Source organism: Lutjanus erythropterus, chromosome 2 (genome assembly GCF_056507025.1).
Source record: "Lutjanus erythropterus isolate fLutEry1 chromosome 2, fLutEry1.hap2, whole genome shotgun sequence".
Classification (NCBI taxonomy): domain Eukaryota; kingdom Metazoa; phylum Chordata; class Actinopteri; order Lutjaniformes; family Lutjanidae; genus Lutjanus; species Lutjanus erythropterus.
Genome location: NC_139318.1, coordinates 31,750,217 through 31,777,836, shown reverse-complemented (window position 1 = coordinate 31,777,836; position 27,620 = coordinate 31,750,217). Strand labels below are relative to the sequence as shown.

The 27,620-nt window shown below is 40.0% G+C and overlaps 1 protein-coding gene across 1 annotated transcript in view; it reads right to left on the bottom strand.

Annotated features, from left to right (window-relative positions):
• The window catches only part of arhgap9 (Rho GTPase activating protein 9), a 67,712-nt gene that overhangs the window by 38,041 nt on the left and 2,051 nt on the right, over nt 1-27,620 (bottom strand). The window contains exons 2-4 of the mRNA XM_084737256.1: nt 8,119-8,456; nt 6,358-6,556; nt 5,786-6,180 (exon numbers count right to left, since the gene is read on the bottom strand). Of these exons, the coding sequence (XP_084593382.1) occupies nt 5,786-6,180; nt 6,358-6,556; nt 8,119-8,456 (932 nt within the window). The remainder of the gene's footprint in view (nt 1-5,785; nt 6,181-6,357; nt 6,557-8,118; nt 8,457-27,620) is intronic.

The window sequence follows — 27,620 nt, the reverse complement described above, 5'->3', positions numbered from 1 at the left end:
GGAGAAGAGACAGAAAAATGAGCAACAGCAGAACGCAGCAAGGCTCTCACTGAGCCGAAATGAAATGAGTGCACATAAATTTGGTAAATTACATAAATTGGGTGGGGCATCCTGTTGAGGGAGTGGGCCACACCACCCAAGATAACAGTCAGGGAAACACTGATTCTTGCGAAGACTGGTCAGAAAATCTGCTGTGAGAAAAGTCTATTAATTACTTTGCTGTAAAAATATATTTTAGCTATGAAGTATGAAATCAGCTCCTGACTTCTGAATCACCACACAGCTCATATTTTGATGACAACTTAAACTGAGTTGGTCAATCAATTCAGAAATTTGATCTTAAGCCTCCCAACTTCTATTTGCTTTGCTATTTAATTTATCTATGAAATTATCTTACCTAAGTAGAAAGTTTTTTGTGGCTTTTTATTAGTTAATTGCCTTTTCTTTGTTATCTCTTTGTAGTTATGTTTCCCTTTTCTTTGTTTCTGTAATTGACTCAATTCTTTTGTAAATGACGGCTGCACCTCAGTAAAGGCTACAAAAATCAATCTGAATGACTCTTGCCATTATAAAAGATAAAGCACATTTAATTTCATTCACCTTTAAGAGAATTAGCCTGTTTTTAAACTGAGTTGAAGATTAACAAACATGGCAACAAAAAGGTTATCACTGACATCATGACCTGTTTGTTGTTTTCAGACAATCATTTTGTCCTTTGTGCGTGTGTGTGTGTGTGTCAGCAACCTTTTCATCAGTTTGTTCCCCAGAATGATTGACTCCTCGATCTTATTCAGTATTGACGTCTATTTCAGACACTTCCTCTTCCACCTCTTCTTCTTCTTCTTCTTCTTTAGGTTAGATACTCTCATCCTGATCAGAGCTGTGATCAACTGCTTATTCACAGACGGCTGCTTTCTCATTTTGACTCCACCACAAAATGCTCGAGACTATTCATATACCAGATAAATGAGTGTTTTGTTGATCTAGATATCCTGTACTGTAATGTGTTTATTCTAGTCATTAAGTAGAGAGTATTTGTTTTTTTGTTTTTGACTGTTGGGTAGTTATGATTAGGGAAAACTGACATGCAACAGAGAGGAAATAGTTGCAAATGCGTGACTGTAGTTGAATATGAGAACCTTCTGTTTTCTGTACCCACGTTTTGCTTGAAAGATTTGGTTTCCGTCTACACAGACAAGGAGATGCTGCAGGTGTGGTGTGTGTCTGTGCGTGTGTTTCAGTTGTATACTCAGGCTTATGCATTTTTTTTTTTCTAGGGTAAATTATGGTTTGCTAGGAACACAACAGATGTAAAACCTGAGTAAAAGACATTATTTTTGTTCAATGTGATGACCACTGATATCATGCAATGAAACCTCATATAATTCAGAAGTGTAATGAGTACATCAAGGGCGTCCATGTGGTTTAGTGGTCTTATGTATCCACCTACAGTGTTCCCAGTTTGATTCTATCAAGGCACTTTTATTGCATGTCATTTCCCTCTCGTTCTAACTGTGTGTCCTGTCTCTCTATATAATATATGATATGTCCAAAAGTTAGGACATTCGTTCTAATCAAGGTAAATCCTAATACTACAGCAAAGAATTATATTTTAGACGGTAGCGTGCTTCCATCTTTGTGGCAGCAGTTTGATTATAGATATGTAGGACAGACTTGTTGAGCTGTTTTGTCTCTCAGCGCCCTGAAGAGACTCTCATGTTGAATTGTTGGTGAATTATAAAAACGTATTTTTCCATTGTGGCTACGACTGTCCGTCATCTTCTTTCGCAACAGTTTGGTGAGGACCCTTTCCTGTTTCAACATGACATTGCTCTTGTGCACAAAGTGAGGCCCAGAAAGATGTCTGGTTTAGTGGTTGACTGATATGGGTTCATCGGTTGCTGATACCAATATTTAGAGGGCAGGGTGGCTGATGGACAATATATAATGCTGATATTGAAAGAAAGAAAGGTCATGCATAATTTCATCAATAAAATAGAAAAAATGATTGGGTTATGCTGTAGATTTCAGAACATGACTGATATTTACAGGAGAGCAAGTTAGAGCATGTCAGACATGATGTCATTCAACTAGCCACTAACAGTTTTAAATTAGATTTGCTGTCATTTATGATGGAAGAAATGTGTTAACATTAATAAAAGATAATGGTGACTGAGAAAATTTAGGCAAACATTTACAGCAGGATGCATGAGAGTTATAGTACAGGGCTCAAAACTAACTTCTTCACCATCTTCCTTAAACTAACAAGGGGAGCGCTGACATAATCAGCCTCATGAGAGAGGCTTCAGCTGATGCTGATTATCTCAAAATGCCAGATAATCATTCCAATTAAGTGTCCATCTGATTAATTGACCTATCATTAAAAGTTATTACTGCTCTTGTGGCTAAATGAAGGTTCAAAGATCTTGTGCAAAAGAAAAGTAGAGGCTATTGTAGCAGCATATTAATGCCCGTGGTTTTGGGATGAGATCTTCAACCATTACTCATAGACATATTGTGCAGGTGTCCACAGACTTTTGGCCATGTAGTTTGCTAACAAATTAAGCCAAAAAAAGGCAAAAAAGAACCTTTTAATAACTGTTAACTCTTCAGGTTCAAATGGAAATTCGCCCCCTGGAGGACAAAGAGTAAATTTAATTCAAATTCCTCATCAGTGTGGCTGCCAGTAATGTATAGTGAGGGAGGAACACAGGGAGTTATGACCTGAATGTGGCTGCAATAATCCTGCTTACTGGTATTAAAGGCCTGAATGGACACGGTCCTCAGAGACAGACAGAGAGAGAGAGAGAGAGAGAGAGAAGGACACATACAGAAACAGACAGGGAGGAAAAGAGAACGAGACACAGAAAAAAGAGCACTGTCATTTCCACTGAGATCACAGCTATACAAAGTCGGAAGTAACCGCTGCACACACGGTTCAGTGGAAGCAAAACTCCTTTTGGAGAGACGAGCTGTGGGAGCTTCCCTCAGCTGAGGGACGGATAACCTTCAGTGTTTCTCGCAGAACAGCGCCTTGTGTAATCCCCTCTGATGTAATACAGGGATCCTCCGACGTCACGACGACGCTAACTTGATTGCTGCTCTAGGAGGATTATTAAGGTCAAGCACAGACGTAGATCAAATACAACCTCTGCTGCTATGTAGTCTGTTATCTGTTGGGATCGCACAAGGTTGTTTTTATTTTATTTTTAATTTTGTACAGAATGAATATTTCTAGAATTATTTGTTTCCAGTTAAAAAGCTTCTCTGAGTTTTAAAAAAGTTGATAATTATGCTAAGATCTAAAGTTCACCTATAATTTTCCATTTAGTTAAAGAAGCAAAATGTAACAATAGCAAGTCCAAAAATGAGTCTTGTAGATGGTATGGTCCTCTCCTGACTTGAGGAAGCTCAGGCAAGCTGCAGGAACACTGCAGGAGCCCAAGACAATCTGACAATGAAAAGCAATGACGAGTCCTACACTGTAAGTTGTTTATAACTGTTAATTGTCTGTCGATGTAAAGCTAAGCCTGTTATCATGAAAACAAAAGCCCACTGCACTGTTCAGTGACTGCCTGCCTGTCTGCCAGACTCCAATAACATGTTGCTCAATTTAACCATTATAAACATCTACTCTTTCTGAAAGATTATTAATGATTACTTACAACTTCGGCAAACATTTGGCAATAATTTAAACTTTAATTTATGTCGAACGGTCAAACAATTATGCAAGTCATGGGCCAGAATAGGAGTTTGAAAGGGGAAAATGATGGCTGCAGTGTTGTCAGAGTAGCGAGTATTTCAATTTAGCATGTTTCCTTATGATTTATCGCAGTAAATATATTATAAACTTCTCCTTTAAGGTGTACCCTACACAGTCACAAGGCTAAAAAATACCGGCTGGTTTACCACAGCCTTGGAGCCTTGACCTGTAAATCCATCAGATTAGAAATGAGAGGAAGTCAAAATTAATCTAATCCCACACTTCCTTCGACGTCAGCCACGTGATGGATTTATTTGACCCATTTTCATTCACTTAGTATTCTTCACACTAATTAGGATCAGAGGAAGCATCAAGTAACAGCTGAATTTAAAGTTCCTCCTCCTCCTTGTCGCTCTCCCACCTCTCTCCATCTCTGTTTCTCTCTTAACCCAACCAGTCGAGGCAGATGGCCACCCACTTTTTGCGCACTTCTGCTCGAGGTTTCTGCATGTTAGAAGGGAGTTTTTCCTCTGCACTGTTGCCAGTGCGATTGCTTATGGTGGGAATTGTTGGATCTTGTAAATAAAATCATAAAGAGAACGGGCTAGACCTGCTCTAAAAGTTCCTTAAGATAACTTCTGTTCTGATTTGGCGCTGTATAAATAAACTCGACCTCACTTGAGTGTGATTTGGCCTTTGGTTCATTTTCTAATAACTAACTGCCAGCTATCAGATGAAACCATCCATCCCATTAAACCGCAAAACTTTGATAACTGTTAGCGATAGTCAGTTTGACTAAGGCTTTGGCTTTAGTCTGACTTATACCAAGCTCAGGCGGAGTACAAAACATATACTATAAGTGATATTGCAGCAGTGCCACTTGTGGTTTCTCCCTCTGCAGGTGAGTAAGTTAAATGTTTAATGTAATTATTCATAGTTAAGATAAATATCTTAATTCAGTCTGGTTTCTGTATGGTTGGAAGACAGTTTGCTTTCTCCCAATACTTCCCCGATGTCCTGACAAACCTCAAACCGTTTTGAAGAAACCCCTCTTAAAAAGGTTGCTGTGGATCATATAAGATGCGCTGCTTCTCATCCTTGTTAATTCGTCTCTCATCGTCTCTGGAAACAGAAACGCCAGGCTCTTTAGCATCAATTTTGACAAATGACAATAGGTTGGACATGAAGCAAGTGTGTAAAACTTCATAGAAACAGAAGCAGGGTGAGTGTTTTTTCAAACAAGCGACACAGCACTTAGCTTGTTCACTGATGCATGGAGCAGGTTAGAACATACTCACTGGGAGAAAACTGAAACATCCTGATGTTCACAACACCTCAAGCTAGGGAACTGTGTTATGCTGTCAATTGTTTTGTGCCACCCAGTTGTGAGAGACATCAGCCTCAGTGGACCAAAGGTTGACTTGAACAGAACTGATGTGAACATGCCCTGCTGGTATTTGTCCACCTGGGTGTTACTATTACAAGTTTGTCCATTATAACTTTGAACTTTTACTCACCACCTTTTTTGTGATTGTGGAAAGAAGCAGGAGCCTCCTACTACTTACCTACCTACACTTACCTAACTACACTGATTCAAAACCAAACGTGGCATCACTGATCTCTGTTTATGCAGTTGTGAGCACATATGCACATGGACATGTACACAGAGATAGAGGAACAGATACACGTAGATATACTGTACAGAAATACTTAAAATGATTATGTGCATGCATGCACATGGAGGCATAAATATTATGCACATCCATATATATTGCCCTGAATTAGGAAGCACACACATGCACACATGCATAAGTGTAGCATGTAAAGTGATTTCAATATGATACAGATGTTTTCATTTTTATATGATAGTGTCACATTATTGTTTATGTTGTGTTGTGTTGTGTTGTGTTGACATGTCTCTTGCTTTGTCCCTGACTAATAAATTAATAAAATTGACCAAAATGTGAGAGTTACACCTAGGTTTACAAATCCAGTACAGGAATTCCCATTCATACTTCGCTGTGTCTCTGCTGTGTCAGCCAGATGTGTGAATCTGTCTGAGGTGTGTAAGCCTCTTCCTACCTGCAGATGGTTGTTCTTGCCAGGAGCTTCCACCATGTCCCACTGGCTACAAGACTTCTTGGGCATCCTGTGGTTGACACGGCTGCTGAATCTCCCGCCCACCTCGTCGTACGGGTTCTCCGCCAGGTTCTCAGGCAGGTTGCTGGAGCTCTGGCTCCGTGTGATCATGGGGACCACCCTCGGGTTCCTCTGTACCGTTTGGCCCGTGGAGGCTGCAGTGGACCCGGGGACCATGAGGTGGCCTGACGGGGAGGTGGGAGAGTTGGGGGTAAAGGTGAACCCAGAGAGTGGCAGGGAGGGGAAGTGGCCTCCACCTGTGCTGGTGTGGTTGTCCAGCCCCTGGAAGGCACTGCTGGAGTTGAGGTTTTCCATGGAGCGGTAGATGGGTTTGTTCACTGAGGGAGGAAGGTAAAATAAACATTTATTTTACACAGATCAATTAACTATTCATTTATTTTCCTTTCCTACTCAAAAGAAACATCAGCACATACATTTTATTTTTATTTTTTTAAACAAAATTAAAGAATCATGGCAACTGAAAAACACACACCAGATGTTTTCTCATACTTTACCTTGGTGTGATTCATTGTAGTTAGTCCCTGTTGGGCTGGGAGAGAGCGATACCCTTGTCATTGTCCTGAGGTTGGAGTTCAGCGAGGCAGACATGACTAGGCGCTGTGGCGAGGGCATTGGTGCAATGGGCACCTCTGTCACATACGTGGCAGGGACGTACAGTGGCTTTGTTTTACTGGCTGCTCCAATCCTCCGCACCTGTCAAACAACAAACAGATTTCCAATTTGCTTTTTGCTATTTTCTCCCACATAGATCCACTTAGTTCAACCAAGCGTCAACCAACACAGCTGAGACCTGAACGCGGAAATGTATCACGCTGCAGTGTCTCTGACATCAAACACATGCAATGACCAAACCCACAACTTCTCTTTTTTTTAATATAAAGGTTTTTCACCACAAAACTTGATGGTCTGAGTTACTGTTAATGTGTTTCATCAATTTGAACTGGGGTATAAAATTAAAGGCAGCATTATCTAAAAAACAAGGTATGTACTCATCAGTTATGACCCACTAGAAGTGTGTGGACATGTCTGTATCTGCAGAAACTCTGCCCTCTGCCTTTATTTTCTCATGTTGTGCTGTGTTCAGGACATTTGGCCGTGGGATGTAGCCCCCAGCCAATACAGTGTGCAGGTCTTAAGGTCGGGACTCCAAAAACAAATTGACCAACGGTTACATCACATTCTTCATCTCTCCTCTGCTCTCTGTCTGAGAGCTGCATAAAGAGATGTACAGACACAGGCAGAGCATGTTGAGGATCACTCTCGCTTTCTTCAGCACAAACCCCAGGACTGTGCAGAGGTGCGAGCCCGTTTATTTGTGTTTTAGAATGTCACCACTGTGACACAGTCAGAAAATTATGTGTTATTTCTCAAATTCACGGCTTTGTTCTCACTAACAAACAATTATAATGTTCTCACTTACAAACAATTATAATGTTCTCACTTACAAACAATGATGCATATTGTACCTTGAAGTCTGATAGAAAAATGTATTCACATTGCCAACGCCTATTTGAGATTGTGTTTACTTGACTGACAGTTGTCTGACTCTCCTGACTCCAGTCAGTAGTAAGATGATTGTTAAGTAGTTAAAGGATAAGTCCCTTAGTATTCTTTATTCTACTTAATGTCAACAAATCCCATAAAAAGAGCTGAAACCGCCAATGAATTGATCTTATGGAAGAAATAAATGTCTGTTAAGTCACACTCTATTAAAGACTTACATTAAAAGCATTTAACTGGCAAAACATTAGTTGACTTTTACTCTGAAGTAGTCACAGGAAATACAATGTGTTTTCAGTGAGCTGGGCACTTACTGCTATCGTTCATCAAAATGTGTCTACAAAACAAGACAACAGTCATTTTTGGAAAGCAAATCAGTTTTAAATATTGCAGGGAGTAATTGTACTCATGACCTGTGGTATTAAACATCTGCTGATACTACCAGTAACTACAGATATAGACAAACCAACCATTGCCACTTTAATTATTTCCTGTCCAGCCTGATATAGTATAGATTAGTCCTGTCTATTTCTGTCCACAAAGTGTTAAAGAACATCAGTTAGCCACATTGTTGTGAAGAAACAAAAACAAGAACTGAGAGATGAACTATTGCACTTTGTTTGTTGACAGTAACAAAAATGCAAAATATACCCAGTATTATTAAAAACCTATAGAAATCTGTAGACGATGCAGATGTCCATGTTTCTTTAAAACCTTTTGACACAAGACAAACAGAAGATGAACTGTTTTCTCACCTGCCACCAGTCACTGTTGGTCTTTTTCAGTAGAATAAACCGTTCCCCCTCCCTAATGCAGACCTGCCGTCCATCGGCCCCGCGGTAGTTGTAGTCATACTGGGCCTCGAGGACCACCGTGCCACTGGGGACCCCGCACACCGTCATCCCCCTGGAGGCCACCACAGGTGCCGCAGCAGACTGCTGGTGCCCCACAGACCGCCGCCAAGTCCCAGACAGCATGACTCTCCACACAGTCCTGTTCAGCAAGCTTTGCTGGAAGTGTGCTGATGGTTGACACTGGTGATATTGTTTGGGATACAGGGCAGGTGAGACTGCAGCAAGGCAGGTGCCATGCTCTGAAACAGAAGAGAAATGGACAGAGAGATGCAGAGAGAAAGGGAGATTACTGAAGCTGTCAGAGAACAATGCGTGCAGGTTCAAAGCGAGAGAACATGAATCCTTTTAGTGCTAAAAATGGAATTCTGGGTTAATCTGGGGGAAATCACCAATATGTATGACACATTACAAAACTATTATCAGTTTTTCTCTGCATATTTTACCTTCACAAAATGTTTTGTGCAAAAAATCCAAACATTTAGTGCTTCTGGCTTCTCAGATTTCTGGCTAAGACCATATACTGGTTTTGGCAAACAGGACACTGTGGTATATAAACACCTTACTCTGGATTCTTGATACTCTTAGTTAGTGCAGAACATGTAGGCAGACAATCAGAAACCTGGAAAATGTTATTATCATGTATACAGGGATATGAATAACTAGATTTTCTATGTTTCACGTATAAACTATGTCCTTAATATGATCAAAAACTGGATAAAGCTGGGCTCAGGCTGCAGGAGATTTGGGCCAGTTTTCCTCAGATTTACCCCTCCCGACATTTGGATGAGACATCTGGGCCAGGACCTTGGTTGTGACTTGGTACCAACATTCGTCCCAGATTATCTGGTAATGTGAGGGCTTATAGATCCAGTCTTAAACCTCCTGAACTACTTGCACACTCATCTGGGCTGTACTAATAATAAACATGTTTGATATTTACAAGTTAAAATCTTGACAATTACATCAGTTCTTTCTGAGCAAGACCACAACAGCCAGTGAGAGAGACAAGTCTACATGGAGATGGGGTAGTCCCAGGGCAGGTGATGGTGTTGTCAAACAATGTTAAACTTTCTAGTCATTCAGGCAAAACACTCAAAATCAGGATACTTGCGTAAATACAAATGCAGTCATTATAAAGTGAATATATCTGGGTTTTGGACTGACACTTTGTCAATCTTTTCAAGCCATCTGTTTTATGTACTGTAACTCAAATAACTGTAGACCAAAAATGTTGAACTTTTCCTTTAATCAGTTGATTGAGAAAATAATCAGATTACCGATTTTACTGTCTGCAAAACAAACAGAAAACAACCTTGTCTGCAGAACGATGTTAAGCTGTGACCACTGTGTTATAATTAATGACTGATAATGACTGTTTTGTCCCTTCATTGTAAAGATGCTAGCTTAGTTAGCATCAGGTTCTAAGAGAGTTTATATTATCTCCATTATTCTTTCATCACTGCATCATCATTTAGGCCATAAATTAAAACTTAACAAGATATTACATTTACAACTAGAAGAGTGCAGATTTCCTCAAGGCAATAGGTGGTGAAGCACCTCCTGCAATGTCACCACAACTGCCAAATGCAACCAGCAGAGATTTGCCACGTTTTGAATAAAGTTTTTGTATAGTATAGTATGCTGTGAGTTTTCTTATACAGTTAAATATTAAGTTTTTAACAAAGTGTTTTTGCATTGTATAGTTTTCTTTAAGAATCATAGCGTAATGTTTTTGTAACTAAGTGCCCTGGGTTCACCAACTTCATAAACTAAAGAAGTAAACAATAAACAGGATGTTATATATTTACAACATTCTGTTGTTTGTTTAGCAACAAGACAACAAGTGACCTACAAGTGACTTACAGGTCCAGCAGTATGTGAGAGTAGCTGCAGACAGTAGCTCAAACCCTGTTGATAACACACACACACACACACACACACACACACACACACATGCAACCTATCATATGATCTCCCCTAGGCATAAATAATATAAATCAAACAAAATGAGCAAATCCTCAGATTTAAGATACTGGAACAAATGAATTATTATTTTTGGTTGATATATGACTTGAGTAGGAGTATCAGCTACTGTCAATAATTGCAAATGAATGAAATTTATATTATTTCACTCAACAGACATGTATGAAACTGAAATGTCACAGCAGATATTTGCACACCACTACACCACTTCTCTATTGTCCTTTCATCCTGGCAGAACTAAGAGACACGTGTGACTGAATAACTCATGCGTTTGGAGGATGTAAGGAGCGCAGTATACCCAAAATAGCATCTGTCTCCGTCTCTCCACCTGAGCCAGCATCCCCAAGCTAAACCCCTGCTCTACCCAGCCAAGACCCGCTTACATAAGAGAACGTCTAACTTTCTGCCAGACACATAGCGATACAGCCGCCTCACACTGTGTACATGCACCCACCCACCCACACATGCACACTAACACACACACACACACACAGAAAGGGGAACATCCCTAGGCACCTAGCAACAGTGTTTCAGTCACAGTCAGGCCCAACCCATCTCAGTCTGGGTGAAAAGAGGAGAGGCAGCAAACAAGAGAGATCCCATAACATTAATAGAGTCATGCATGTTATTAGTGAGGATGTAGAGGGGCTGGGATACATGGTAATGTAGACATATCAAAGAAGAGAAAGAGGTATGCCCAAAAAGAGTGAAAAAAGAGCAGATAGTCAGGACTAGATGTGAAAACTGAGACGTAAAGGAATGGATGAAGCTGGATGGATCTGTGAGCCATGTGATGACGATGAAGGGGAGGACAGGGTTAGCTGGCTGAACCTTGATAATCCTACTGTTATTAAAGCAAAGGAATGAATCTGTGACCCCCACCGCTACAGAGAATTATGGTAAAATCCCTCTTTACCAGCATATGGGCAGAGGGGCTGCCTGCCTGCCTGGCTATGGGGAGCTAACACTGGCAAGAAGCTCACAGAGGAGCATTTCCAAGGCTTTTCATCCAAATGTAATGAATCAGAATAAACAAAATTCCACTTTGGGAAAACAGAAATGTGGCAGGCAAGTCTGACATCTGCTGAGGTCTCATTCATATTACACAAGTGGACACAGGCTGTGAGGTACCCAGAACAGGTAAATAAACTTGCACATCAAACATTTTATGTGTTTGTGTTCTTGACAAAATATTAGATTTTACAAGTATGGCATAATGACAAAAACCATCTGACTAGGATTAGAGAAAGATCATGATTTGTCTTAAAATGATGACTCTCACAAGATCTGCCCTCTATACATGACCTGGTCACCCGCCATTGTGTTTCCGGTGTCCAACAGAGCCTGCTGAAACTCAGATCAAAATATTAAACTAGACAGTGCTGATTAAATATTGAGCAATATTCTGTTACTACATTACCTATTTCTCACAGTGTTTTCAGAAAAAAAATGTGTGTCTTGTTAAGTTGTAATACGAGACAGATTGAGACCAGGCAGACCGCCATTATTTCCCGCTGAATGGACAAGCCAAAGCCAAGCACCGTCCAAGTTGCTGTGTATCACCCGCCAGCTCCACACTCTTGTCGGTATTGCGCATACTCTGGCTGCAAAAACCCAAGATAGCCACCCATGTAAAGCCAAACTCAAGGCTTCAAAACAATCATCCACAAACCAATGGATGCATTTTATTGGACCACCGAGGGGTAGAGTGAGACAAGCCAGAGGGCAAAGCTTTCAATGTTGTTGCTGTAATGTTCCAACCCTGTGGTTATGAGGTTTGGGTAGTGTCTGAAATAACGAGATTGTGGATACAAACTGCCGAAATGAGTTTTCTCTCTAAGTTGGCTGGGCTCAGCCTTACAGAGCTTGGACATCCGGAGGGAGCTCGGAGTAGAACTGCTTCTCCTTTGCGTCGAAAGGAGCCAGTTGAGGTGGTTGGGACATCTGATTAGGAGGCCTCCTGGGTGCCTTCCTTTGAAGGTTTTCCGGGCACCTCCAACTGAGAGGAGACCTGGTTGACCCAGAACTCTCTAGAGGGATTACGTATCTCACATGGCCTGGGAAATCCTCGTGATCCACCAGGAGGAGCTGGAAAATCTTGCTGGTGATAGGGATGTCAGGAATATTCTGCTTAGCCTGCTGCCACTGCTACCTGACCCTGACCAGGCGCAAGAAAATGGATGAATTGATGGACAACATAAGTTACTGGTCATACCAAACCAAGTAAGACTAAAGTAAGACCAAAACCTGTGAGTGTGCTTTAAAACGAACAGGTTTCATTTATTGTGAATGAACCCTTTAATTTGTAAAGAGCAGACTATGTTATTTCCTTTTCAAAAGTTCTATAGCCTTGGTTTAAGGCACTTGTGTTACACCTGTGAGTTGTTTTCCAAGAACAACAAGCAACAAGCAAACCTGATGACGTGTACAAAAATTTGTTTCTAGCTTTTGCACTTGCAGAAAATGTTTAAATAAATGTCAAGAAGTTTTAAGTTGGCCCACAGCTGAGTGTGCAGCAAGCCTTTTATTCGTTTTTGGAAATGGTCCAATTCTCCTCGTCTTCACTTGCAGACAGAGGCAAAAGTCGGAGGTACAAGGCGAGCAAGCAAACAGGAAACTGCTGCATAGACACATCAAGGTTCAACCACAGTTTGGGTCATATCCTTTCTATCTTGCCATTTGTTTTTCTGACGTGAAACATCTTAGGCAGTTTAGTTACAGCCTGTAAGTGCTGACAGCCAATAAAGTCTGTTGTGCTGCATTTAAATACAGTAAGTGATGCTGAGTTGCTCTGTTGCCGCATCTGATGACTGTGCAGCTCTGTGAGTAGCATTAATTACTGCCAACTTGAGCCTTAAAGCAGAGAGTGGTACAGTAGTTGTTTTTGGTTTGACAGTCCTGCTGTGCAGCTTCAGTAATGTGTAATTTACTATTTAGATGGGCAAGGAAGAATTACATCATACTGTGCTGGGTTTAAAGAAAGGCCAAAAGATAGCAGTGCCTCTTCACACAACCTGTCCACCATTTTTCTCATGAGGTTTCTCCCTGCTCACACAGGAAGAGCTCTTCTGATACTGCTGCACACCTGTTTGTTTTTTCCTGTCTCTCTTCACTGCTCAAAACTACTGGCTATTAAAAAGAAAAGAAAAAAGGAATAAGCACAGAATAAATGAATGATTCTCCCGCTACTGTGGAACTTTTCTTAACTGAACATTTGTTGAGTTTGTGCTGTAGTTAGACACAGTTGGTGCATATCCTCAATCCACTCATCAGCACAGGTACAAATGTCACACGCAGGCACAGGAGGCTTTATCGTGTCATGTGCAAATTAGGCTGTTACATCAGGGTTAAAGTCCCTGGTTGTATTATTCAGAGTTTAAGTACTTCAACGAACACTCCCAAAGGGAAACAGCTCTGGCTGCTTGCTGAAAGGGAGACAGGATAAGTCAGGAATGGGGTCTCTCTCACCACATGACTCCAGATTTTCATTACAGTGGTTGTGATTGATTCACACCAGAAATCTATAAGTCCAGTGTGTAAGATTCATGGGGATTTATTGGCAGAAATAGAACAGAATATCCATAAGTCTGTTTTCATTAGAGTGTAATCACTTGACAATAAGCATTGTTGTTTTTATTATCTTAGAACATGTAGTTTAGATCATACAGATGGCATGGGTCCTCTTCCACGAGGCCACCATGTTGCACTGCTATGTTTCTTTTTGGGATGTCAAGAAAACCAATACTTTTGTACAAAGTCAATGCTGAAAATTTTGACACTGTAATGGTATACATTTTCCTACAGTGCCACAGGCACCAGGGATGCAGTTCTTCCAGACTTGTTGCTTACAAGTGTCCTAGTTTATTTATCATTAGAAGAATGCCTACTAGCACAGAAGACCAACAACGTGCTGAAAATGGCAAAAAGTGGGGCTGCAACTACAGCTAAATCTCAACTTGTTGAAAACAAAAAAATACAAAAACCTTTATCCTGAAATACATCCTTAAAAAAGTAGTTCAGCAGTAGATCACTTTTGCTTTTTACTGTACAGACACTGGCAACATGCTCCTTTGCTGGTGAATTGCATCAGGATTAATGAATATACTCCTCAGTCTCTTGTTCTAGAAGCTGAGACGAGTTTTTATTTCAGGTAGTTAAGGGGTTGCTGTATATTATTATTGTTTTGTTTTTTTTCTTTTTTTTTTTACTGTGATATCGAATTGGGTGTTGAGAATCATGGAAAATCACTGGTATTGGTATTGACTACTTCATTTCTGGTATTGTGACTACTACTTCACTGGCTCTAGATAGGACCTTTGGAGTTTTGAGGCCACCGTAGGTTCTCCTACATGCTTGAAAGAAGGTGAAACAAGGAATTTGCAATCTGCAAGCTCCCAACCAGATGCCACTAACTCCTACACAGAGGTCCTTTAAGTACATACAAAATGTAAATGCTGAAACAGATTCATATTCACGATTTAAAATAACATCATTTTACAATAAAAAGTAAACCTGAATTTAACATCCATGGCTGTAAATTTAAAAGAACAGATTGAAATGAGGATGAGGATCTATCAAAGGGAAAACGAGGCCAGACTGTGTTTCTATTTGCAGGTCAGATGGTAGCGGAGAGGGCACTGGCGTCATACACCCAAACATACAGAGAGGCCCATATGGTGTCAGAGACAGACACAGGCACCCTGTCAGGGCTGTTGAGAGGCAATGATAGTTTGTGCCAGGGGCTGAGGGCACAGTGCTTATGTTGTGGTATCAACAACACAAATGGAGGAGATGAAGGAGAAAACACAGATGGAAAGACTAATGAAAAATAGGATAGCAAACTTTCAAAAAGACAGAGGAGGAAAGACTGACTTTTATTCATCTGTGTGCCTCTGCTTGAGTGCTTTCACTCCAGCTCAGTCTGAGTGTGCATGCAAGTCAGACTGAGCCGAAGATGAAATAGAGAGCACACAATTTGTGCATGCATGCGAGAGAGACAGAGAGGCAACAAGGGCGACTCACCATGGTCCTGAAGAGAGCGTCTCTGTGTCAACAAGGTCACCAGCTCACTCTGCCGTCAGATCCATGCCCGCAACCCCACTGGTAAACCATGAGAACATAAAAATCGACATGAGAAAATAATTGAAATGTATTTAAACAAGTGCCCACAGTGCAGCCCAAACAGGAGAGTCGATGCTCTCTGGTCTGACTAAGATTAGAGAGCAAACACAGAGAGCTTATGAAAAAGGTGGGGCAGCAAACCACTAAAACTGACACAGGCTCACTTGTGCAGAGTCGCATACAATCGTCTGTCATGTACACACACAAACACACACACATATATAATCCCGTGTGGCAAAATGATCCTGCCTCCACTCACTGAACCCCTGCTGACCCCACCTTCCTCCATTTAGCCAGCATTCTGCCTGGGCGATAAAAACAGGGGAAGTGACAGAGAGAGCGTCAGCTGGCCATTACCCATTCATGCAAATACACCACGTTTGAACTCCAGAAAGAGGAACACAGAGAGAAGGAGAAACATAGCAAGAGAGGACGTTGGTGTGTGCTGACCAAACACAGGCGACCAGCAGCGTGGTTTATCGATTCAGCTATTGATCTCTACAACAAGCAGACTGCACAACAGTGGCACTGGACATCACACGGTTAAGCACATCCACCAAATGGATGTTAACAGTGGAGCAAAGGACATAATGTTCATCCAAATCATCTCAGGAAGTGTTACTTTACCTGGCCAAGTTTTAATATAAAATCTTTACACACACCAGATGAGTTGCTAACCCACTGGCATTTGATGTTTCAATCAGCAATCCTGAATTGCCATTGGATTAAATACTTCAGGGATTATAGGTCCTCCTGGTGGGTTTGCATGTTTTAGTCGACTATTTTCCAAAAGTGTAGACACATTTTTAGATTCATGTCCCAATTCTATGGATTTTTGCAACACTGGTATGAAAATCTCTCTACCTTTAAGGTATTGATTGATATAAACCAGTACCAAGTAGTATCAAAACTTCTACAGTCAAACAATACCTGCATTCAATCTTTTTGGTACCCAAATGTAGAAAAAAATGATGATTTATATGGTTTTGCTCACAGCCAATCACTGCAAACCTGAAAAATCGAATGAAGTACTCCACTGGTATTGGTATCACTTTAAGGGTACTGGTATTGTTGTTTTTTTAAATGATACCCAGTCCTACTTAATAAACACAAATAAGTTTGCTAAAAATATAAAATTTTCATACACTCCTTCTCTGTCATTGAAAAAGAAATTCATTTGAAAAACACTGCCCACTTCAAAAGTTTAAGCACAGCACACAAGATGTCTGCTATTCTGAAAAGTCTATTTTCAGTGTTTGTGTGCTTGAGGTTTCAAGTTTCCACAACACAAACAAAATCACGGTTGTAAACGTGCATCTATTAAACTTAGATTTAAGGTGAGCACAGAGAAACTTTCCACTGTCAGCATCTCTGACAGCTCAAACTCTATACATACATCATTCTGTGCACAGTGAAGGTCAAACATCCAAGTGAAGTAATGATAAGCAAAACATGTTTTGTTTTTTTTTAGTTGGGCATACTTTAAATATTCTTGTCAAAGTAGCATTATTGTCACATGGTGCCACAGTTGCAAGAAGCTTTTTTGTTGGTGTTATTCAAGGTCACACAGAGATCACTGACAACCCACCATCACGCCAAAGAGTGTAATATATCCACCAGGCCACCATGACTGCCACATTTTGCATTGCAAAGGTGTGAAAAGAACACATATTCTCATTACGTGGTCAAGCCAACAATAACACATACACTGCGGTTAGACTTAGATTGCTGGGAAATTTAATTTCAGTTACAGTTTGGTTACATTTAGGTACCAAAACTACTTGGTTAGGTTTAGGAAAAGACCATGGTTAAAGACTTCCTTAAAAGAATCAACTTTGACCATTTGCCTCACAGAGGAATTGTACCCTCTTACCCCCTGTGAAAGTCCTGTGCAGGGGTACATCATACTGGATCATTCACGATAAGATAGATATACTTAAAGAAAACAAAAAACAAAACTCATATTGTTATGATGGCAACTAAGGCTGCACGATATGCTAAAAGAAAGTCATATTGCAATTATTTTGACTGAAAATGCCATTGTGTTACAAATAGTGGGAAGGATCATTTTTACATTACAGTTTTCATTTTTATGGATAAAAACCCTATTAAATTCATGATGATGTGACATTTTTTTGGGTCTGTAGGCAAGGGCATCTCTGCAGCACTGTACTTCATTATAATGCTTTTTTCTCACATTTTTCCTTTTCCAAAAAAATGGAGTTTGGTTCTGGCTCTGCAATTTGGATATTGCATTTATTGTGATTAATTGTATAACTGTTATGACAATATTCTGGCTTTTAGACAGAATGACATCACACTGTTACGCACAGCAACAAGAAGCATGGCTGAAAATGAAAGTAACATTTCTACTAACTCCAAATTGGAGAAGTTAGTTCCAAAAAATGGGAGTGACTTCAGTACTGTGGAAGTAGTTTGGTTACAAAATGTCAGATGTACAATAAACCACAGTAATATGTAAGAAGTGGGGCAATACAATAAACTTATTCCATCACCTCAAGCAGAAGCACCTGGCCAAAAAAACCTGCAAGATGAGTTCAACAACCTTTGTGAGTTCTAAACCAAAAATATCTTTCAGTATTTTGTCATGTATATCCTAATCACAGAATACCCTGAAATATTGTGATATTATTTTAGGGCCACATCGCTGACCCCTAGTCCTGTGTTTTACCTCCCCATCCAAGTGACTTCCTCCTCCCTTGGTGAACTTTGTCGCTCTAATATTATTGCACCTTCATACAGGTGTGTACTTATCATGCTTAGTTGAGGCCATGTCACACTGATATGACATCCTCCCCTGAGCCTCCCCTAAAACCCTAACCCTGAATCTGAGAGAGGTATAAAACATAGCATACTTTACAAAAAACAGTAGTGTAAAGTATAACAATATACAGTTTATGGGCTAAGACATGCAGGTGGAAAGAGATGATGAATGCAAATTACCACCTAATAAATGATATGGTAGTGGGATGAAGCATGCAGGTTTGAAAGCTGGCTGAGGACACAGAGCACCTGAGAAGAACAGAACCACCAGCTGTGTGGATAAAGTGAGAAGAAGCTGCAATGCTGCAAGACAACCTGCTAAATGACAAGTTGAGCTCCCAGAGAGATTGTTCAAGATTGCAGCGTCCATCAAACTCCAGCACACAGCAGAGCAGAGTGAAGGGTGCTGGTGGAAAGTTTGGTGTCATATCATATCCATATTCATTCCATACGTTTGAAGTGGAAAGAGGGCGGCTTTAATAATCATGGCTACATGGTCTTCAAAGAGAGATGAGACATGGGGAAGAGGAGTATAGAGTGAATGAGGAACTTCAAAGGCTTTTTTGCGTGCACTCCCACATCCGTATACACATTGCAAACACACACACACGCACACTCTCACACGTAGACTGTACTGTATTTACATATGAATGTCTATAACCAAAGGCTTCACAGGAAAATGAGAGAGAAGAACAAGTTGCTCCACATGATACACTCTGTTCAGTAACTTTAATCACCACTAAAGTAAGTAGAAAGTGTGACACTTAAAGTTAACAGGACTGCTGATTTAATATGTGTGTCAGCCAAACAGCTGCTGTTAGTTCTGTACAGTGACACGAGCCACGCTGCCCGCCTGTGCAAAATCTCTGTTGTTGCTCATGCAAACAAGCATCCAGTGGTTTGTCAGCTCAGCTGGCTGTTTGAGTACCGGCTTGAAGTCAGCAGGTAAGGCTGTGTGAGGTGAAACGTTGCATCATGAATCCACATCATGCATTATGGGTAAAAGGAGTTGTAACACAGCAGTACATCTTAGGATAAAGCACAGAAGTGCCTTGAAATTTTCCTAAAATCAATGCTGAACCAAACCAAGAGTTACAAGACTTTATCTAAACTACACCTGAAACAGATTAAATGATCACAAAGTGAAATCTTAAACTTTGACGACTCAAGACCTTTAGCATTTGATACTTACAGTTAGAAATCAGCAATCAACAACTTCGGTGTGAATGTGGCTGCACTGAAAGTTAAGCGAAACTTTGCCAATATCCAAATATTTAGGACAGTTGCTGACGATAATAACAATATATGCACATATTTTTTCCACCTAACTGCAGGAAACCTCAAGTCTTTCCTGTAGTGGAGTTGAAGGGATAATTCAGATGATCTGATGTAGGGCTGTATGAGGTACTTATTGATAGTCAGTGTGGACTAGATGGTAGTCAGAGAGCCCCCGGTTTGGAGAAGCAGAGAGGAGAACCAGCAGAGAAGCGAAGCAATAAACTGCTGTGGACGGGGTCAGCAAGAAAAGGTACTTTATCCACTTAAAAAAGGTCCACCTAAAAACAAAAAAAATCAGTAACAGTTTGCACACTACACTGTTTTCACTGCCTAACCTTCCTGTCAGACAGCCTATTCTGACAGGAAACCACTGTTATATAAGCCAAATATTTCTCTCTCTTCAAATCAACCAGACTCCATAGATGAAATCGTTAATTTTACCTCACAGAGAGTTGCTGGTCTACTGCTGGTTTAGAGAGAGCAATATTTGGTTATATGACAGTGGTTTCCCGCCGGAAAAGGCTGTCTGACAGCAGTATAATACAACAATACAGTAACTATTAGCAAGTACCTCATACAACCCCACATCAAATGATCTGAACTATCAATTTAACATATTGTTCTGTCCACTCATCATAATTATCATTACATAAAATACAATACTATTCAGAATGTACACTTTCACTGAGAAAACTACAGCTGACAATTTTTATTTTCCACTTTGTTCTTCACAAAGTCTTTTTAATAATCAGTGTTATGGCTGTTAAGATGAGTTGTTAAATTTGTACTGTTAAAGAATGTGATTTTGTTCCTCCTCGCATAACAGATGCTGAACAACCATTACAAATAGAGTGTGGCATCTGTATCGGATACTTCAAAAAAACCTCCACACCACAGACATACGTGTGCGTAATTAAAGCGTCATCTCATCTCTCATCTCCCACTGGTTACCAGTGAAATATCAAAATGATTTTAAGTTTCTTTCATTTGTTTTTAAAGTACAGCATGGACCGGCACCAAGTTACATCTCAGAGCTACTCATCCCCTATTCCGCTGCCCTGCCCCTCAGACCTGGTGGCCAATCACTGTGCTCCATTTCAAACACTCAGTTAAAAACTCGAGGTGATCAAGGATTCCCGCCTGTCAGCCTTGTCCACTAAGTGGACAACTTGTCTAACTTGTCCACTAAGAATTAGATCTTTCCCCATCCCCTTGAAATCTTTAAAACCCATCCAAAGACCCATCTCTTTTCTTTAAGCTCTCATTCTTCATTATGAAGACATTCATACTGGTTTTTATTTGTTTATAACAAGATTTTCTATGTTTGTGTTAATTTAGTTTTATTCGATCACCCCTGTGTTTTTAACTTTTAATCTCATTGTAAAGCACTTTGGTCCAAGTTGGGGGTTTTAAATGTGCTCTATAAAGAATCTTGACTTGATTTGATTACTGGCCCGTCATGTTCATATAATGTTCATTTCAGATCATGCATCCCTGCTCATAATGACATATTTGTCTCAGAAGGCTTTACAGTACATACAACATAGTCTATCCTTAGATCCTCACCTCCTCAATTCAGAGAAAAAATTCCACAAGCCATAAATAAAGGGAAGAAAAACACCTGATACCATAAACTAATTTAAACATTTATACTGAAATCAGTCGACTCTTGGCTCGACGAGCAGTTCTACTGAGGACAGCCATGTGAAGGAGCGTTCACTTTGTCTGTGGATGTACAGTTAAAACTACGAGTGCTGATGTCTCTCTCTCCATATGAGACACGCGCCTGGAGCCAAAACAGCCTTTCATCCTCCCAAAGCCATGCATTATTGATGATCAGACCAGAGAGAGACACTGAAACACATACTGTGTTTCCCACTGTGACGGCTGGCTGCCTGCCTGCCTGCCTGCCTGTGTGTGAATGTGCGTATGACTGCACGTCTGTGTGTGTGTGTGTATGTGTGTGTGTGTGTGTGTGTGTGTGTGTGTGTGTGTGTGTGTGTGTGTGTGTGTGTGACTAAACAGGTGGGCTGGATTCCTTCAGTGATTAGCTGTGTAAATTGTCAGAGAGCCAATCAAAGAGCAGATGATGACAGTGAAGCAGCCATTGGCTCATGCTCTCTGCTGTCATCATGACAACAACCTCTGTGACCAACTAGCAGCTCCACTGTCTCCAGTATATGTGTGTTATTTGTTTCTTGTTGCACATAACAACATTTCATATGTGTGATGCCATCATTTCAAGCGTTTGCTGACGCAACACTCGTGTTTACAATGAACCCTGCAGCCTGCATCGACACATAGCAAACTTCTTCAGAGAGCTGTTCCAGCTCTCATTTCCCTCATTTCAATATAAACAACAACCAGACAGACCAGTGTTCGCCAGTTAGGCAAAGTAGTGCAGGATTGCTCAGGGGGCATTTAAAGCTCTTGAAAGAATTAATTCAAGCATCACATTTTTAATTAACTTGTGCATTTTATGTGAAAAAAATGGAAGATGAAAAAACACTGCTAGTATACTTATAGTTAAATCATAATAAGCTTGTTTCAGAGAGAAGCATAAGCTTATGAAAAATGTCTCTTATTTCCATAAGCAGTTTTTCTTATGTATGAGAAATACAGCATAATGTATCTGTGTCACCTAAGGCCTTTACTTTTAAAGTAGTCTTGAGGTGTAAATGATATTAAAGTCAGGATACCAGAATTTTAAACATGAAGACAATATGAAAAATGATACTCGACCTCTTTAAATACCCCAACAAAAAGAAAAACAGTCCTTGGAACACAAAATAGGACTATGTTTTTTTGTCTTTTTAATAACAATCTTCACAAAGGACAAATTTCAGGACAATTAAGACTGGATTTGTATCAACACTTAGATATTTTTTTATAGCTTCTGTACCTTTGATACTTTAAAAAGTTACTTCCTTTTTAAATATTTGGTATCGCCTTAAATCATCAAAAAATGTCAAAAAACAGTGAAAAATAATGTTATTGATTTGCAAGAGTCTAAACGGCTTTCTTTGTCCGTGCCATGGTGTTAAACATAATTAAATAAAAACACAAAAGAGGCAGCAAACCTGCTCACTTTAGACTTTGGAAATGGTGAATATTTGTTGTAGAAGAATTCGGGAGATGTATGGACATGTCTCAAATGCTTATGTGAGATCCATCAGCTAGTGTTTGCTATATGAACTCAAAACACAAATTAATGAAAGGTGCCACCAAAGTTTGACTTTCACTGACTAACAAGAATCAGCAATAATAGAAATTGGGGTTGTGAGAAAATAACAACAGATCTGAGTCCATCACAATATTATGTTTTGTGTTACTGTACTGATTCTCAAATACACTATATCTATGTATGAATGTGCAAAGACTTTGTGGCAGTGCTTCATTTTGTGTTTTGTTTAAACCTCAGACCACTAGACAACAGACAACTAGACCTGTTGTACTGTTTCCGATGGTTTTGGTGTGAGGTGCAGAGTTTTGGAGATATCAGCCGTGGTAATGAAACGTCACTCCCCTGAAAAAAACAGTTGAAAACTTAACAGCAATGCCTCTTTCCAGAAATCATGACCCTGTTACTCACGATAATCCACAGACCTGTTTGTAGGTAGCTTCGTGAAGGAAGTCTATTCTATCTACTGTAGAAATAAAGTGCTTTTTATTTTCAGAAATATGAAATATTTGATGAATATTATATTCCATTTCTGCCATATTCTGACAATAAATCCACATAAATCTTAGACACTGGACCTTTAGAGGCCATAAAGTTGCCAAGATATGGATTTTTGTCAATAACAGTCAAACAGAAGAAGAAGTGTTTAAAATATTTATTATTTTAGAAACAATCTCTAAACAATAATCATGTTTTACTCACAGGGAAGGTGATATTTGACCAACATTGTGTATATTGCCGCTAGTATCAGTCAATGACAAACAAACAAGGTATTCCTCTTTCACCACATTCCCACAATATTCCTCAACTGAAGAAAACAGAATGTCTAACAGACATGAAGAATAATCTTTAGAGAATAACAAAATAAACCTTCACTCTCTGACTGAGCTCATGGGTTTGTTGCTGAGCCTGTGGGAATGTGCGGTACATTGATGTTTCTAATGAAGAGCGCTGAGCTCCATTGATCCACCGGGGATGAGAGTGAGCTGTCAAAAGCTATCAGGCAAGTCAAAGACCCGCTTTCAGCCGTGTGCAGCTGAAGTGAGCACGATACTGTTGGGGTACAAGGAAGAGCTGCTAAACCTCCCAAGGCAACCGCTGTGGAGAGGAGGCACACACTCGCACACAACTTTGATACCTTCACAGGGTTAAAGGAGGTTATTTGTTCAACGAAGAAACATTATGCAAATAACAATAAAGGCTTAGGATGTGTTAGACGTGAGGAGATTATTTACCCACGGTGCCTTCAGGTCTGTTTGGTGCAAGAACAACTTTCCTTCAACTTTTTTATAGATAGTTCGCATTATGTTAAATGGGGTTGTACGAGGCACTTAGTGAATTACCTACAGTAGATGTCGGTCGACAAGCCCCCAGTTTGGAGGAGCAGCAAGGAGTACCAGCTTAGAAACTGTGGACAGGATCAGCAGAAAAACGTATTTTAGCCGCTTAAAAAAAAGGCCTATCTAAAATGACTGAGTGTATGATATATTAAGAATATTTTCACCACTTTACCTTGACGTTGGACAGCCTTTCAAACAGCCTTTTACAAGAGGAAACTTCCATTATACAAGCTAAATATCGTTCTTTCCAAACCAACCAAACTCCACAGGCAAGAGCAGTGATTTTACCTCACAGAACACAGGAGCTGCTTGACTACCACTTCTTCATTCAGATAGTTTGTCTGCGTTATTGTGTGACTTTGTTGTTTTAAAATGATAGTTTGGATTCACCCAAGACACACAACAACACAACCAAACCACTAGATCGAGGCAGCGGTAGATCAGCAACTCCTGTAACATTACTGCTTTTGCCAAAGGAGTCTGGTGATTTTGGTGAGAGTGACGTTTGGCTTATAGACAGCGGTCTCCCAACAGCGCTGTCTGAAGGTAAGGTAAAGCAGTGAACGTATTCTAAATATAGCATACAATTAGAGTTGGACCTTTTTTAAGTGACTAAAATATATTTAGCTGCTGACCCTGTCCACAACCGTCCATTGCTTTGCTTCTGTGATGGTGTACCTCTCTGCTCCTCCAAACTGGGGGAGTGCCGACTGACATCTACTGTAGGTAATACACTCACCTACATACAACCCCACTTCAGATAATCTGAACTACCCCTTTAAGTCTATGAAACAAAACAAATAGTCCTCAAATGTCTTGTTTGTGCAACCAAAAGTCAAAAACTGAAAGACATCCAGTTTAAAGCAGCACATCCTCCCATTTGAGAAGCTGAAATCACAGAATATGTTGCATTTTTCATTACTTTTTCTTAAATGATCAGCTCTAAAACAAACTTTGTTTCATTTACAGTGAGACAGTGTCGCCCCTTAACAAATGTGAGAGGTGTTCCAGTCTTCTTCGTCAGCTTCTTAATTTCTCTCGCTCATAGTGTCATACCTATAATGCATTATACAATCACAGCACAAGCACAGATACTAAAACTAAATGCAGGATTAGACTGGATTAAAACAGAGCACAGCTGTAGGTGGAGCTACCATACTGTACAGTAGCTGTGACTCTAGGTGGGAAGCTGCTTTCATATAGACAATACAGTATAGTGAGTAAAGAGGAGACCTGGTTTGCTCTGACTGGAGTATACAGTGGCAAAATCCAGTCACACCACTGTCATCTAACTATGTACTGTACTTATACCGGATCCTGTGTGTATTAATATTGCTTCCCTGCCAATTTTTAATAACTAATTGAGCCAAACATCTTTGTTGAAAACCCACAGACACAAAAATTCACAGTTGCTAGACATTATCGGACAAGATTCGTCTCTAATTATGCACTAGTTGAGTGTTTCGCCAGGATGTGCATCCAGTTTAGTTTACCCTCAGGGATATAAAGTATACACTCAGTATAATCCAGTACAATTCAGCAGCACTACAAACTGCAGCTGCTAAATGACCACAAAATCACCACTTCTCTAAAACAGTTTCAACATGAACTGAATATTAAAAAAGGATTTATTGCAGAGCTGTTGAATTATTAGACTGCACTAGTGTCAGATAAGTGTAACAAATAAACTAACAATTGAGTGAACATATGATTATTGTTTAATATATTATTTATAAAGATTATTATTATTATTTATAAGTTTTAAATATACTAGAGATGGGGGCAGGTCATTGTTTTGCAAGCCACAATAAGTCTCACATCTTAGTTATTAACTAAAATCCAAGGCAAGACTGTCAAGTCCCAAGGTCACTTCCAAGTCCTAAACCATGAGTTTTGAGTCCTAAACAAGTCATAATGTGCTTTTCAGAGCCTTGATTTACCATTGTGTGTGCAAATTTTGCTTATTTCTCTCCTGATGTGTCTTGTAACACATGAACACCACATGGGTGTGTTAACAAGGTTAAAAACGTGATTTTCACTAGAGGGGGTCTTTAAGTATTTGCAAGTCAAAAGGCTCGAGTCCAAGTGAAATCACGAGCCGTTGATGTTGAAGTCAAAGTCGAGTTGAAAGTGTTTCCTGATTTTGTCAAATTAAGTGAACAAAATTTGTTATTCAAGTCTGACTCAAGGTCAAGTCATGTGACTTGAGTTCAAACTTTTGAAATATACCATCATTTTCATAAAGTCTGTAGGGCAGGATATTGTTACCAATACTTTGGCTTTGATAGTGGTTCCTGAACAATACTGTTTGAGGCTCTCACTTGCTCTTGAAAGTATGTCACTGTTTTGGGTCATGAGAGTTTTTTGTGACGGAGAAATGGGGTCATGGGGAGGTTGAGAAACTCTAACAAGACTGGATTTCATTGACAGACAGGTTTAAAAACGAGGACAAGGTAATCACAGTTACCTTCAACCAACCAATGAGATCTGAAGAGTCAAACCAGTGCATGGATATCAAAAAACAAAATGTCCATCTGTTGATAGGGCTGCTACTAACACGTTTATTCATTATTGATTAATCTGCCAATTATTTTCACAATTAATCTATATTTAGTCTATAAAAGGTCAAAAGACTGAAAAATGCTCATCACAATATCATAGAGCCAAAAGTGATGTCTTCAAATTGCTTAGTTTGTTCAATCAACAGGCCAAAACCCAAATACGCTTCATTTACTATCATAAACGACAAAGAAAAGCAGCATATCCTTGCATTTAAGAAGCTGGAACCAGCAAATGTCACATTTTTGATTGAAAAATGACTGAAACATTTATCAAAGTAGTTGCCAATTAATACTTTTTTGATAAGCTAATCATTTAATCGGCTAATTGTTGCAGCTCTATCTGTCAGACATGAGAATTTGCAAATGTTCTGAAGAATCAGACTTAATGCAGAGACACAGCTGTGTTGAGGCTGTGAGCTGGTCTGTACACTACAAAGTGGACTACGTTTTGCCGCACTTTATAATCTGCTGCTGTATAGATTTGCTCCACAGCTGATGGCATGCAACCAGACAAGCACGTCACACTCTTAGAAAAAAAAAAGAGATGTAGGACAGACTTGCTCAAATATCCCAAAGCAGTAGAATAATCTGACTGGTAACACGTCACGACGTAAAACGCTTCACCTCTCAATCTGTCTCTGACACTTTGCTTCCACAGCAGTGAAGCACACTTGCAATTACAGTGAACTTGCAACCCCCCTGCTAATACTGCACATGGTACAGGGCACTTTTAATCAGTCAGTGTTGCAACTGCAGAATAATCTTTCGAGCCTGCGGTGTCGTCACAGGCTGGCGAAAAGGGGAGCAAATCTCCTGCTTTGCATGGACTTAAGAAAGATTATGAAACAGCAAAAATGCAATGCGTCAGTCAAACTGTTTCCATCGCACCCTGTGGTTAACCCCGTCCATGCACCTTCTGTGAAGCATGTGTCGGGCTAAACCTCGCAGTAGCATGCAAATGTTTCCACATGAAGAGAAGTCTGTCGTATGTAAAATGATGAGAAGAGCAATTCTTATCAGTGTGACATTTGATGGCTGGGAAGCAGAAATGGACAAAAATGGGGTCATGGAGTCAGCAGCATTGTGGTGATGACATATGTGAAAATGGTTCAGTGCTTGATGGACTTAGCATTAGACATGTGAACCATAAGTTTC